This window comes from Ambystoma mexicanum, chromosome 12 (genome assembly GCF_040938575.1).
Source record: "Ambystoma mexicanum isolate Mex_15411 chromosome 12, UKY_AmexF1_1, whole genome shotgun sequence".
Classification (NCBI taxonomy): domain Eukaryota; kingdom Metazoa; phylum Chordata; class Amphibia; order Caudata; family Ambystomatidae; genus Ambystoma; species Ambystoma mexicanum.
In genome coordinates this window covers 440446291-440459976 of record NC_090936.1, presented here as the reverse complement: position 1 = coordinate 440459976, position 13686 = coordinate 440446291, and the positions used below count along the sequence as shown (strand labels likewise).

At 47.0% G+C, this 13686-nt stretch overlaps 1 protein-coding gene across 6 annotated transcripts in view; it reads left to right on the top strand.

The window, feature by feature from the left end:
• Positions 1-13686, top strand: part of CACNA2D4 (calcium voltage-gated channel auxiliary subunit alpha2delta 4) — a 1390363-nt gene that overhangs the window by 1269724 nt on the left and 106953 nt on the right. For all 6 annotated transcript variants that reach the window (XM_069628636.1, XM_069628639.1, XM_069628635.1 and 3 more), the window contains one exon: positions 5759-5811. In XM_069628636.1, coding sequence (XP_069484737.1) covers positions 5759-5811 — 53 coding nt within the window. The remainder of the gene's footprint in view (positions 1-5758; positions 5812-13686) is intronic.

The window sequence follows — 13686 nt, the reverse complement described above, 5'->3', positions numbered from 1 at the left end:
GTGCAGGTCTCACCCTGTGTTTGAGGGGGACCACAATCTGCCTCAATATAATATTGTGTTTGTTGTTCTTGATTGTTCCCAACCTTTCGAAAAACAACTTTGGGAACTCATCCCTTGACACCAACGCTCCACCTGTTCTTATTGAGACTACTTGGTCTTCCGTGTTTGGATCTAGCTTGTTGTCCAGCTTTGCCTGGTTAGCCCAACCCTGCCGGACCCTCGTCTGAAAAGTACACTTTGGTTACTGTCTGTCTGCCTTTGAATTCAACTTTTGCGTGAACATAGCCCAGAATGTGCACTGATGCTCCACCAAAAACCGTGGGCCTGTGCTTCATTCTAATTACTTATACTCTGCTTTGTCCTACCATGTCTTGATAGGTGTGTACGGGCAGTATGGTTAAATATGGCCCGGAATCAGTCATCACTTGGGTCTCGTTGCCATCCACTTTAATTACACAGAGCAGCTTCTCTCTTCCTGCCGTCGTGCTGTTCACCATGATGACCATTGGTCTGTCTTCTTTCAGAGGACCCTTTGCATTCTTCATTCCCAATTCCATCTATGGATGTGATTTTCCTTTCTCACCACTTGCAAGCGAATGCAATGTGGCCAGATCTTTTGCAGTTTGTGCATTCTTTCTCCGAGCTGGACACTCCTTGTCATTTGCCAGGTGTCGGGTTCTGGTGCACCTATGACATTTTAGGGGTTACTTCCTCCACCCTCTTTCACTTCTGACATCATTCCTAGGCCTCCCTTGGCTACCTCTGTGCTGGTGTACCTTAACTTCCGTCGTCTGCGGGCTTCCCACCATTTCCTTGCGTCTGACGCAGTTTCCTCCGCCACTCTGGCAATCTGAACAGCCACGTCTAGCGGCAGCCCCTTTTCCACAATGAATTTGTCTTGTACATTCCTGCAATTAGTGTGCACACTTAGCATATCGCATATCATGTTTTCCGTGTTGTCCCCAAATTCGCAGAGCATGGTTATTTCTTGCAGTCTTGTGATGTAGTCATCCATCAGCTCTGAACGTTCCTGTTGTAGAACCTTATTCCGTGCAGCACAGTGTTCCCTTTGTTTTAAAATCTTTTGGATGGCCTTCTGATAAACGTCATCAGTATCACCTTCAATGGGTTCAAGCTTCAAACCTGCAAAAAAAATCCTTTGACCTGCCAACCCCATCGCGTTGAGCAGCATGGCCCTTTTCCTGCTTGGGGCATAATCCTTTCTGCCTAAAGCATCCAAGTATGTAGCAAACAGGGGCTCTCACTGAGGCCACAAAATCACAGACCTACCTGGTAACTGCAAGAAGGCTCCCTGCATCGTGATAGCAGTAAGTCCGTTCCTTAATCTTCATCGCCATATATGTTGTGGCTTACATATGACTCCACACAAGCGTTATGGCAACTTGTTTAATTACCATTTGTCACGCAATATTATTTAGATAGAACAGTTACTTCACTGTTCCAATTGTTCATTAAAGTCCTCCATCAGTTCTCTTAGTGTTGCAGGTGCATGGCCCTGCTGTGCTTTTTGGCCAGGAGGAGCGCCAGGGTGCTCTCACTCTGCTGCACTTCCCCACGCCGACTGCTTGGCTTGCTCGCTCCCCACAGAACCCGCACTGAGGTCTCGCGAGATAACAGCCGTGACCATATCTCGCGAGACTCTATCCCCACACCAATCTCTGCAAAGATTACACTACTTGCTCATGCCTTTTGTATGCCTTTCCATGACGCACCACACAGCTGGTTTGACGTCTCTGGTCTTTTTCTTAGTTTCTAAGAGCCGGGTGTAAGATGGATTTGCAACAAATCTGAAGTTCTTCAGGGCAAGATAACTTGGTGTGCCGGTGGAAATTTCCGGTGGAAATTGCGTGACCGCCAGAACAGGAACAATTGCGGCAGGCATTTTGAAAAACACAAATATCTCCCCTTCTTGCAGCCATTCGTACCTGGAAACAAGCCAGAAAGTCTCACGTGAGGATCAGAGGCAAGGTGACCGAAAATAGATTCAGAAAACCACAGTTTAGTAAGATGGACCCGGTGGTTCGGACCGATGAGGTTGTCCACACTGATGATCTATATGGCCTTCCCCAAAGGAAAACATTAGCACAGCCATCTGACATGCCATCAGCCAGAAAGTGACAGCTGTGGCCAGCGTCCCCATGATGGGGAGGACTGTTGCAAATGCTGGAATGACGTCAGGGTCAGGGTGCATGGGCTGCTGTCACAACACTGCCGGGAGTCCCTTGCCACAGAAGGAGGAACTGTGGAGCCACTGGTCCTCAACGCCTTGGAGAAAAAGTGTAGCACAGTTCTGGATATGGAGGGAAACGACGGAGTTGGAGGTGTGGAGGTGAGTGCCAGCAGCCAGGAGGCAGGAGGTGAGTCACCCCATCCCCCCAGCACAAGTGTATGCACAAATGACAGTCTAGCATAAGATGACGCAGTGGACAGGGACACATATCAGCAAACCCAGTAGCTGGGCATTCCAACAGGGCGGAGTGAGGGGGTGGCACAACCAGTGATCTAAAACGTGGTTGTAGGCCCTCCTGAGTGGAAGAAATTCCATAGAACAGGGTATTTGACCCATCTTCGTTCTCAGTAAAGGGGCTCCCACACTCTTCTGTAATCACCCCAGCATTGTTGGACCTGTCTATCTGGGAGGCAACATCACAACTCCCGCCATTGCACATTGCAGTTTCAATTCAGTTGGAGTCCTTCACCCGGAGAAAATTCCCAAATGCGACACTCCGCATCCGCGGCTGAAGAATATCGGAAGCCACTCCTTGCTGGCTGCATTATACACCAGTACAAAGTGAAAGCAATAGCGTACCACTGAAATCCCGCTGATATGGCCGCGTCACCGGGCCACCGGAATACATTTTGCTGCTAACTGATTTTTTATTTCTTGACCTACACTTTTGCTTCTTAAATGTTTTTGATTAGCAAAGAAACAATCCTGGTCTGTTGTTCTCAATTACCATTTCATTAGTGGCTTCCTCTGCCTGCTGATGGGATCTTAAAAACCCCATCCTTAGCAGAAGCCAGGCAATGCACAGCTAGAGTTCTTTTTGGAGGCTAGCCAGGGGAATCCCCGTTGGCCGCTGACCATATTCAGGCCAGAGGGCAGAGCGTTATGGGTTCAGGTGCTTCTTTGAAAAAATATGAAATTGTGAAAAACTGCCCTGATTTTCGAAAATGCCTAAACATTCTAGAAAGGATACAGAGGTGCGTTTATTTTGACAGGGGTGGCAAGTGCCATTCTACTGGGAGGTATGGGGTTTATTTCCTATAAAAGGGGACGGTGATGCAAAAAAGCTTCATTTTATAGCAAAAATAGAAATTAACAAAATGTGTTGAAAACACTTAGAACCAAGTCATGCCCAATGTTCTATGGTTCTGCTAAACGGGTACACAAGGCAGGCAAGAGATCTATTAAATTAAGCTTGCTCCCTTCCCAGGCAAGGTCCAGATGTCAGATAAAGTTACCATCTTGTAGTTTTCCATTACAATGTGTTGCTTTTTGTTTAAAAGATACTTGTATTTCATTTACCAATGACAAGCGGAGGTTGCAACCCCTTGCCCGGGAACTTGCTCTGTTGACCTTGATATAACCAGACCCGCGAGCATCACTGTAAAGCCGACAGGGGAGTACCCGAGGACCCTCCAGTTCATAAGAAAGATGAAGGAATAGTCTGAAGAACACGAAGTCCATGAACTTGGATGCTTTCAAGTGGGTCCACCAGAGAAAAATAGATTAAATTCCCCGTCTCCCGGAGGCGCCAAAGGCTATGTGATGGAAGGGATCGGGTACCCTGCATCGGATCCATGTGATCACTGCACCGCCGGAAATGTCGACAAAGAAAATACCGGCTACAAAAACAGTGAGGTGCATTGATCCCATGGATCACTTGCTCCCACTTCCCCAGACTCGCTTCCCCTTTATTTATCGATTTACCTTTCACCGGCACACTTCTATGTGTGCCGCTGACCCCCCTCTATCCCTGCAGCGTCACTTCCCTTCCACTAACGTGGGTCGGAACTGGCGCCCGACGGTCCTTTGTTTTCTTTTTAATATAGTTTATTCTCCCCACTTTCCACGTAATGGAAGCGGGCGACACCCATGCAACCCTCGAACCCATTACACCAAACAAGGGAAGCGGGGGACACCCCTGCCACCCCTGGCCCGTTTTTCGGTGTAATGGGATTCAGATTTTGTCAGCCACCGAATGTGCAGTAAACGCGCATTCAGCATTTTTTAGTCAGCATTTTAGTATGATCCCCCCTGCATCTGCTCAAAATGTCGGACAGACATCCTGGACTACCGGTCTACGTGTCTGGATCTTTCAGTTTGCAGTTTTTATACTTTTTTAGGAAGGATTTCCTGGATACCTCGCAATTTAGTTGGTTTGAAAAAGTCGATTTTCCAAGCTGTTTGCATTGGGTTTACAGTGTGGGTTTTATTCATCAATTCTGGTGTGGGCTCATGTGCCCATTTGTGGTCATCCGACAAGTGTTTCCACCTCATGGGTCTTTATCAAGGCTAATGTGGTTGTATCTGCCCCTGGTGGGGTACTGTATCTGATGTGCGAAGGTCCTGTGTGGTCACAGCTGGGCTCTTGATGGGCCCTGATAGAAGGTCTGGCGGGCGCGGTCTCGGTAGAGTTTAGCAAGGACGGTTCCAATTCTAGGGCCGATTTTCCTTGATGATTTTTTAGTTTGACGTTTCAGAACATGAAGGTGCACACAGAGGATGCAGTCTGAATAGGGCACAGGCCCTGAAGGGAAAGGAGGTCGATTAGAGAAAAATACTAGTTCCATGGTCGATAAGCTGTCCTATAGTAGTTAAGTCCCTTGTCTATAGTTGAGAGGAGAGGTTGTGCCTTAGAATGGAAGGTCAAAGGCCTTTTCCCCCTTTTCATGGGATCATGGAAAATATACCTTTGTAGCAGTGCCCAGTCAGGGGCCACTGCATCTGACTCACAGGTCTACTATCATTCCTGCAGGATGTCCCGAGGAAAGGGCCTCCCGCAAACAGGTGCCTCTCTTCCCTAAGGTACGTGCCTTGCTAGGACAGCTCAATCGAGGTATTTCCTTGTCTGGTTTCCGGGGTTACTCGTGTGATACACTTACATCCGATCAGGGGAAGAAGACAAAAAGCCAGACCCGGCCTCCCCAGATCATCCGAAACACACTGCCCAGTCCAGACAGTAATGAGCTGGAACTAGCGACGAAACAGAAGCAAGACTAGCTTTTGGAATCGCTTCAGTATGGCTCCCCTGACCATGACGGTTGTGCCCAACACTACGACCCGAGTAGTTTCGCTGCCTAATGTTTAATACATTTCCTTGTAGGCATTCCCTCTCTCTGTGGGCCACATCTTTCATTTTCCCTCCTTACCACAATGTCTCTTCTACTCACACTTTACCCATCCCTCATTTCCCTTGGTTCTGTCCTTCTCTACAGAGGCGGATATTCTCTCCCGCCCAGTATTCCTCACTTCCAGTGGGTTCTCGATTACACCTTCCTACCTTCTTCCCTTTTCCCCTGACACATTGGGTTGCTTTTGAAACTGTGTGCGCGCCGTATGCCTGCGGTGGTGCAAAGGGCTCGTTTCAAATGATCTCCAAGCACTTTCTGACTAGGCTGGCCTGGCACTTTACAATGCACAGATACTTGTACGTATTCATTGTACCACCTGTTTGTTGCCTCCGACACTAACATTGCCAAGTCTTGATTTTCTATTTTCTGTTTCCCCAAGCCTCTCTTTGCTGTGCTGGCGACGGCCAAGTGGCTGCTGAGTAACCTTGTCATGTAAGTACCACACCTAAGATGGTCTTCTGGGGTGGGTGGGAGAAGGGGGCATGGCAGACAATATTGCAACGCTAACCTCAGAAGATCTGAGCTATTTTCATTGAAGCTGTAAGTCTTATAGGCAACCTCCACATTTCCTGGGTAATAACTGTGTGAGTCCCTGTGTCTTCCTGTACTTTCTGGCCAGAAGCCCTACGTTGGGCACTTCGCATTAGTCTTACTATTTCTTCTTTACACAATGGTGATTTTCAGGTGTCTTCTTGCAAACCATTTACCCAAATCATGCCATGGATTCTTTATGTAAAAATAAATCTGTGGTTTCTCTACACTGGTTTTTCTATGGACCATTGGCCAATATCATCTTGTAAATCCAGTGTACATATTTTCGATAGAAGATCCCAGAAATGTGTTGTGAAAAAGCCTTGGTGAACTTTCTCAAAAGTGATCTGTGGGTTCCCGTGAATCTCCTAGTGAGAGTCAAGTTGGTTTGCAGGTTCACGCCGATATGTCTTCCTGCCCAAACCTCCTTTAAGAGTCATGAAGGTTCAGACAGGTTTGGGAGAGGTTTAGGCAGGTTTGGGAGTGGTTTAGGCAGGTTTGAGCTCATTTGTGGGGAAAATACCCAAATTAACTTTAAAGGCTTCTGGAAGCGAGAGAAAGGTTAGGGGAAAGGGAGGGGTTGGGTGAGGTTGGATGGCGGAGGGGTTAGCAAGATAAAGTGAAGTCCTGTACATTTGTGATTGTTAGCCATGTACAACAGCGCAATAACCTCAAGGACTAAGATATCTCAGTAGATTGATGCACCAACTGCAGGGATCTATGTGTAACCTTCATGTCGCAGGTTTGAATCTGGATAAGAAGAGCTCACCCTTTCCTCCTTCTGAAGTTGATCGAATTATTAAAGTTGAAGTGGAGAATTGTAAGATTGCGTGCATGTCTGACAAGTAGAATTAGTCACATGCCAGGCAGACACAGGTCTGCTTTTCATCATTCAGAGGTTGTCAAATTGGGCCAGATTCTCAAAAATCAAAAAAGTGTGCAAATCTGAGATGTACCACAAAAGCACAAGAAATAGATAAGCCCCATTCATAGAAGTGTGCATTCCAGAGGTTCACTGGGTCATAAATAGACACACAGAATAGGTGCAAAGCATGAAATTACACCAAATTAAGCATGCAAATGGGAAGTAACCACAGAAAGTGAACAGAAATGCATCACCATCCTGATTCTCAAAATCTGACCACCGGATTAGTTCCCAAATGAACCCTTCAACATTTGCTCCTATAACAATGTGGAGCTTTTGGCCCACACACTAGTCCAACCAGAGATGCACGCAGAGCAGCTCAATCACAGGTATAGAAGCCCATCACAGAGAGACGGGCACACGTCCCCAAAATGGCAGATCCAGTAGGCATCATGCTGCCCTAATTGATGAGGAGGAGGAGGATGAGGAGGAATAGGATATGAAAGGAGGCGGGTAACCTTGTCAACTGGACAGATGAAGAGGTATGACTCTGCTACCCATGTGAAATGGAAGATGATGAGTCAGTGGAAGGGGTTCTGTCCGAAGAAGAGTGATTTGAAATGCACCCTTTGACCTCAGGAGGGGTCAGGCTCTTTTGTCTTTGCATATTCAAGGTGGGTGGATGGATACTGCCCATGGTGATAGTAAAGTAATTGCCACCCATGCTTCTCCCCTGTGTCATCTACTCTTCCCCTGTGCCATGTGTCCCTTCTCGACACTTGACACCTGGCCCATCTTTCCCATCACCTGCCCTTTCTCCCCTATCGCGCTCACCTGCCACTTGTCCCCATGTCGCCTGCTTCTTTTCCTATACCTGCCCTCTGATGTCACTTCCCATGGTGTCACTTCCTGAGATATCATCCTATACAGATTAAGGTCCCCACAAACCCTAGTGTGGGGCCTATTTGTTCATGCACCTCTCCCGGGGCATCTTGGTTTTGGCTCTTGCGATCCTTGCTGTGCTAGGCTGGTTGGAGTGCTTGATGGAGTTGTGATGACCTGTTCATATGGTGGCAGAATGTAGTCTCCCCTGGCTGCATATATCTGCCCACCCACATCACCCTAGGCTTCTGTCTCCCCTGGCTGCATATATCTGCCCACCCACATCACCCTAGGCTTCTGTTGGTGAGTCTACCACCAGCACAGGCTCGTCATCTCCTTCCAAGGGTGGCATTTCCGGGTCCGCCTAACTGGCTGCTTCCTGTCCTGAAGCGTCTGTGATGGAATTGGAGAATGTTATGTTAGTGGGATTTATATCGCACACCACTGCCATTTGCATGGTTACCGGGCGCTGTGGAGGATCTGAAAATAAGAGAGGGGTTGGATTGTTAGTGCGAGAAGAGGAAGAGTGCGCTAGTACTTCTGCTAAGGTGTAGGTAGTTCCAGTTCAGAAAAACAGTTATTGGGTGTGGGATTGCTTCTAGGTGGTCTGGGTTGGTGGGCGTGCCAGGCATTTGCATTGAAATGGGTGTCCTTGGGTACCCATGGCATAAGGATACATTGATCGTGTTGAAGTCTTTTGAGTTATTAAAGTGGGTGTGGAGTTCTCCTGTTTGGTGCCAGTGTGGGGTGGGGGTGTTAAAGGTGTTGTGCATGTGTGGCATTGTTGGTTTGCATGTGGTATGTTCGCAGGAGTATGCAGGATTTTAGTACTAGTTAGTGAGGGAAAGAGAGTACAGTCCTCATGGAATCTGGTTAAGCCGCAGTCACATTGGTAGCTTGTTGGGTAACTGAAACCCAGTGTGTGGTTGTCCGCTATGTTTGGTCTCTCTTACAAAAACCTGTGACATGCAAGTTAGCTCAGCATATTAATTAGCCATTGTTGTACTGCTGTCCTGGAGGTCAAGTGTTCCTCTATTGTGTGTATTCCCCATTGGAGGGAGTTGTAGAGTTTTGTTGAGATGCTTGAAAATACCGAATTTTCAAATAACGTTTGTGCACAAGGCATATGTCACTGCTAGACCTCACAGTTATGTTTGGGCTGTAGATGGAAATGCATTCCTGCAGGAATATTGTCTTTTGCCTTAAATTGCTCTTTGGAGAGTTAATGTTTTGCAATAGATCCTTTCCTTGACTCGTAGCCAGTGTAATGATCTTAGTGCTGGCGTGAAGTGGTCTCTCTTGTTAAGTCTTAGAAGGAGTCTTGCTGCTGCATTCTGGATTTGAAATGGTTTGTTCTTTGGTGAGGTATTCAGGCATGCCAACGTAGATGCTGTTGGCATTGTCTGTTCTTGGCATGATAGATCATAGGTGGAGGAAGCATTTATTTATTACCGTGTTAACTTGAGGGAACGTTGTTAGCTCATTGGCCATCAGGATTCCACGATTTTTAAACAGGCTTCTGGTCTGGTTCCCATTTCTGCAGGTCATGGTATGGGTGGTTGGATAGAAGGGTTGTTGGGCATCATCATGGTTTCAGTTGTATCCGGGTTGAGTTCATCGTTGTCGTTGCTCATCCATGCATTGATTTGTGAGAGGCAATGGCCAAGGGTTGGGTCTAGGTCATGGCTGGTGGCGATTTTGTAGATGACTTGAGTGTCATCTGAGTAGCTGTAACATGTAAGCCTGTGTTGTTTGATGAGTTGCATGACCCCATCCATGTAGATGCTGGAGAGTAGTGGTGAGAGGGATGACCCCTGTGAACCACCACATGTGAGTATGCGCGAGGTTGAGCTGAAAGGGGTTAAGCCAGGTGGTTTCTGTTCTTTTTGTCAGGAATATCAAACGTCAAAATATTCCAGTCCCCCGATAGAAACATATGCCCATTTATACACTTATCAGGCTTACCCAGTTCTGCTGCCGTAAACACAGCACTTGCCACTTGCTGGCTGCACTACCCCTGTTTATTGCTCTGCACTTTCCCCTCTCCCCCTTCCATGCACTTTTCCCCTTTCCCTTTCCTATGCACTTGCACGATCTCAATGCCACTGGGCCTAGTAAGATTGTTGCTTTGTTCTCCCTTGTACCCCTCCCTTGCCTTGTCGTGCTCTGAAACACTTGTGTACGAGCGTGATACAAATATATCATATCATATATTACCATCTGAAATATATTGTCACTGTGCCTAGCCAGCATTGCCTACTGTGATTAAGGGGTATTTCTACCCACTTAATCAGCGGGCTTACATATCTATCACTTCACATCATGTCTCCCGTTGCAGAGTTGACCCGTCGGGATTGCAGTCCATGCGGCTGGTTATGTTTCAGCTTTTCCTTGTGGCGTTGTGATGAACATGTGTGTGTGTCATCATGGATGGATAGATATTTCCATATGTAGAGGGGTTGAGGCAGGACATGCAGGAACAGGGATTTCAATAAGATGCCATATACTATGGGGTCCGCATAGGTTGGCAGTTCAATCTAACTTCCCTCTCCTCTGCACATTGCTGCCTGTCAACAGAACACAAATTTGCACTTTGGCACATCCATCAGATGTTGGGTGCCTCACCTGATGGCAGAGGCAGGTCCACTGATTCCACCAGCATGCGAGCAACCTGCTCCTCCACCACTCCACTCACTCGATGGGCCACCCCCGTGGCATTTTTCTGCCATTTTTCTGCCCACTGATTTTTTTTATTTCTGTAGCATGCGTACTACTAATCCAAGGGCATCCACATTTTGGTTGAGCTTTTTCCGCAGCAAGGCTGGCTCTGGGCCCAATGCCGATTGCTCAGTGCCTCTTCATGGTCCCGTATTGGTCCAGTTTGAAATTAACCATCACATCCAGCTTATCCTGGCTGAAGTTCTGGGCATCACAGTCCTTCTCGAAGTCTGTCCCTTCAATGTTGTTAGATGCCATCTCCTGGCTCTGGACAGTTCTGGGTTGATATGATATGTTATTTATAACGCGCTTAATACCCAGAGGTTTCTAAGCGCGGACCCGGGGATTGAACCTGTGTTGTGTCGTGTCGACTTGCTTCCAAGGCGAGCACGTTGCCACTGAGCTATCCTCCCGGGGATTTCAATGAGATGCCATATACTATGTGGTCCACGTAGGTTGTGTTAAGCAAAATCCTATGCAGTTCCCTTAGGGAGCACTACAGAAGATTAAGACTACAGGTATATGCAATAAATCCCCTTTGGTATCAGTCTGTACCACACAGATTTTGTTGGTAGCTGTGGCTGAGCAGTCAGACTTATCTCAAGAGGGAGATGAGCAGTATTCAGGGTTTACACAATAGGACTACAATACTATGGAACAAGGAAACACTGACCAAAGCTTTGTATCAAACAGAATATATATATTTATTTTACACACTCTGATGTTCACACACAAAGCACTACTATTAAAGCAAGTTAAAACAGTCAAGAAAAGTATACACAACTCCCTATTTAAATTGTAGACAAGTTTGAGCAAGAGTGAAAACTGAGCAAAACGGCACAGTGTAAACCAAGCAGAAATGTCACTCTAACAATTTCTCAAAAGGGAGGGAAAGGACAAGTTATATATGTTTAGACTCTTTAACACACCAGCAACACTTCCCAAGTAGATTGCGAACAAGTTAGGCAAGGCAGTACTTTAACATATGCAATACTGAGGTGAAAACCGAGCAAAATGGCACTTCACAATATTAAAAAAGGGGAAGGAAAAAGGTGGTTATAAGAGTTAGGTGCACCAACACATTTCTAGGTGAAAAGCAATCTAGAGAAGGCAGTTGTAACAGATTTAGCCAGAGTCAATAGGCCTGTGCCAGAGTCAATGGTACAAGGAAATGTGCCCAGGATCAAACTGTTCTAGTAGCTGCAGTCAAGTCTTTGTTTAACGAATTGAAAAGGCGGTTGGAGAAGGTAAAAGATAATGTTAGACAATAGGGGCGGCCAACCCAGTATGTAAGTAAAGGATTTAAACACCTTTAGCGATATCCAACGAAACGGGAGGCCTGGCGGAACAATGTACCTTTAAAGTGGAATAGGCTCCTGCGGTGGCGGTAGTTCCTGGCAGTTCCTGCAGTTCAGGAGATCCAGCAGAGGAAGAGAGGCTCTCGTCGTGGAGGAAGGTTCGAGTTACTGCACTGCCCAGGGATGAAGCCAGCCGCGATGCTGCCAAAACGGATAAAAGGTACGCTCCTTTAAATCGCGGTCGTGGTGGACGGGTGCCTGGCTATCCAGTCTCCGAGTGCAGGGCACTAGCGATTCAACCAAGGCAGGTCCTGGAAGGCGATTAGTGAACTGGTTGGCCTCACCAGCTCAAGGGAAGAAGACTCTTGCAGGTGAAGATCTTTTTGAGTCATTGGAGAAAAGTGGTGAGGATCTGCAGCAAGGCTTCACCGGTGGTTCAGTCATTGCAGATGTCTTCAGCTTCTCTCCTCTTTGGGTTCGTAGTTCCAGTGGCGACGTCTTGTCCTCCAGTCCTCAGGACCCTGCTTTTATGCAGCAAGACCCCCATTCATACAGCCTAGCTGTCACTCACATAGTGGGGTGGCTCCCCTGGCCCCAGCCTATCAGGGCAGTGTGCAACTTGGGTTGCGTATGCAACCCTGTCCAGGGTGCCTATTCCCCCTCTCACGCATCCTGTCTACCCCAGACTCAGTGGCGCCTAGAAGAGGGCTTCTGTGCAGAAGCCCGCCAAAAGGACGAACAAAGGATCCCCGACCTGGGTTAGGATTTTAGAGAAAGACACGAGAAAGAAATATTATTAAAGTTCTGGCAAAAAAAACGGATTAAAGTTAATATTAAAATAAACCGGCGGTATGTTAGAGGCTGTCAGTAAAAGTGGTAGTCTCGAACAATGGGAAAATCCGATAGGAAAATATTTGCGGTCGAATATTTATGGTAGTAACCACTGCCACCAGCCAGAAACTTTGGAGAGAGGGACTGTACGGTACCCTCTCGAAAATGAACACCAGGGAAAAACTATTAACCCTTGCCAGTACTTCCATAGTAAGATGGGTTGTACTGGTTTAGTTCATAATTATTGACTAGTAAATTCAATGGGGACTTTACATGTCCTGGGAGACATTAGTCAGTCCCAGGGTATGGAGTCTATGTTTGGGGGTCACTATGACACCCCTGTGTCACTGCACTGAGGGTGCTGTGTAACACATATGGTAAAAAGATGATTCCAATCAGGGTGACAAAAACCCCATAGACCATAAGCACAAAAATAGCCTAAAACACACATCAGCAATCTGCCTAAGAGTGGGAAAAAAGAGTCTCACTCTTAGCAGGAGAAAAAAAGAAACCCCTCAGATCCAGCAAAGCTGCTGGGGGCCTCTATAGGTAAGGGAAATTAGCCTTAGAAGAGAATTCTCCCTAACAGGTTGGCAGCTCAATCTGACTTCCCACTGTGGTTCGTCTGCATGCCTTCACAATGCTCCTCTGGGGGTGTTTGCTATTGTTCGGCTGCTTCCTGCCTTTTCTGTTTTTTTCAGGTTTGGTGCATCTGCGAGAAGCACCGTTTTTGAGGCTACGTCATGCTAATCGATGTATTTGTGCTTCTTTGGTGCGCATCTGACAGGTGCACTGCTAACATGCATTATGTTAAAGGCGCCTGTATTTTCTCCAAAATCGGCGCCACTTTTGCGCTGCTATTTCTGCATTGCTCCATGGGGGGCATTTGTGTTGATTGTGGAAACGTGCAGCGCAATGAGGTGTGCGGTGCCGCAAGTACATCTCCGCATCATTGCACATCTTGGTGAGATGCCCGTGTTTTTATGAGATGCCCGTGTTTTTATGAGATGCCCGTGTTTTTATGAGATGCCTGTGTTTTTATGAGATGCCCGTGTTTTTGAGGATGTGGCCCATTCTATATTATGGAGGTTCATAATATTGCAATACAGGGAAGTCATAACAGCGAGGACCTCTAAAAAGCCTATAGGGTTGGGGAAGAGTCACTCATGCCTTAGGGGTGCA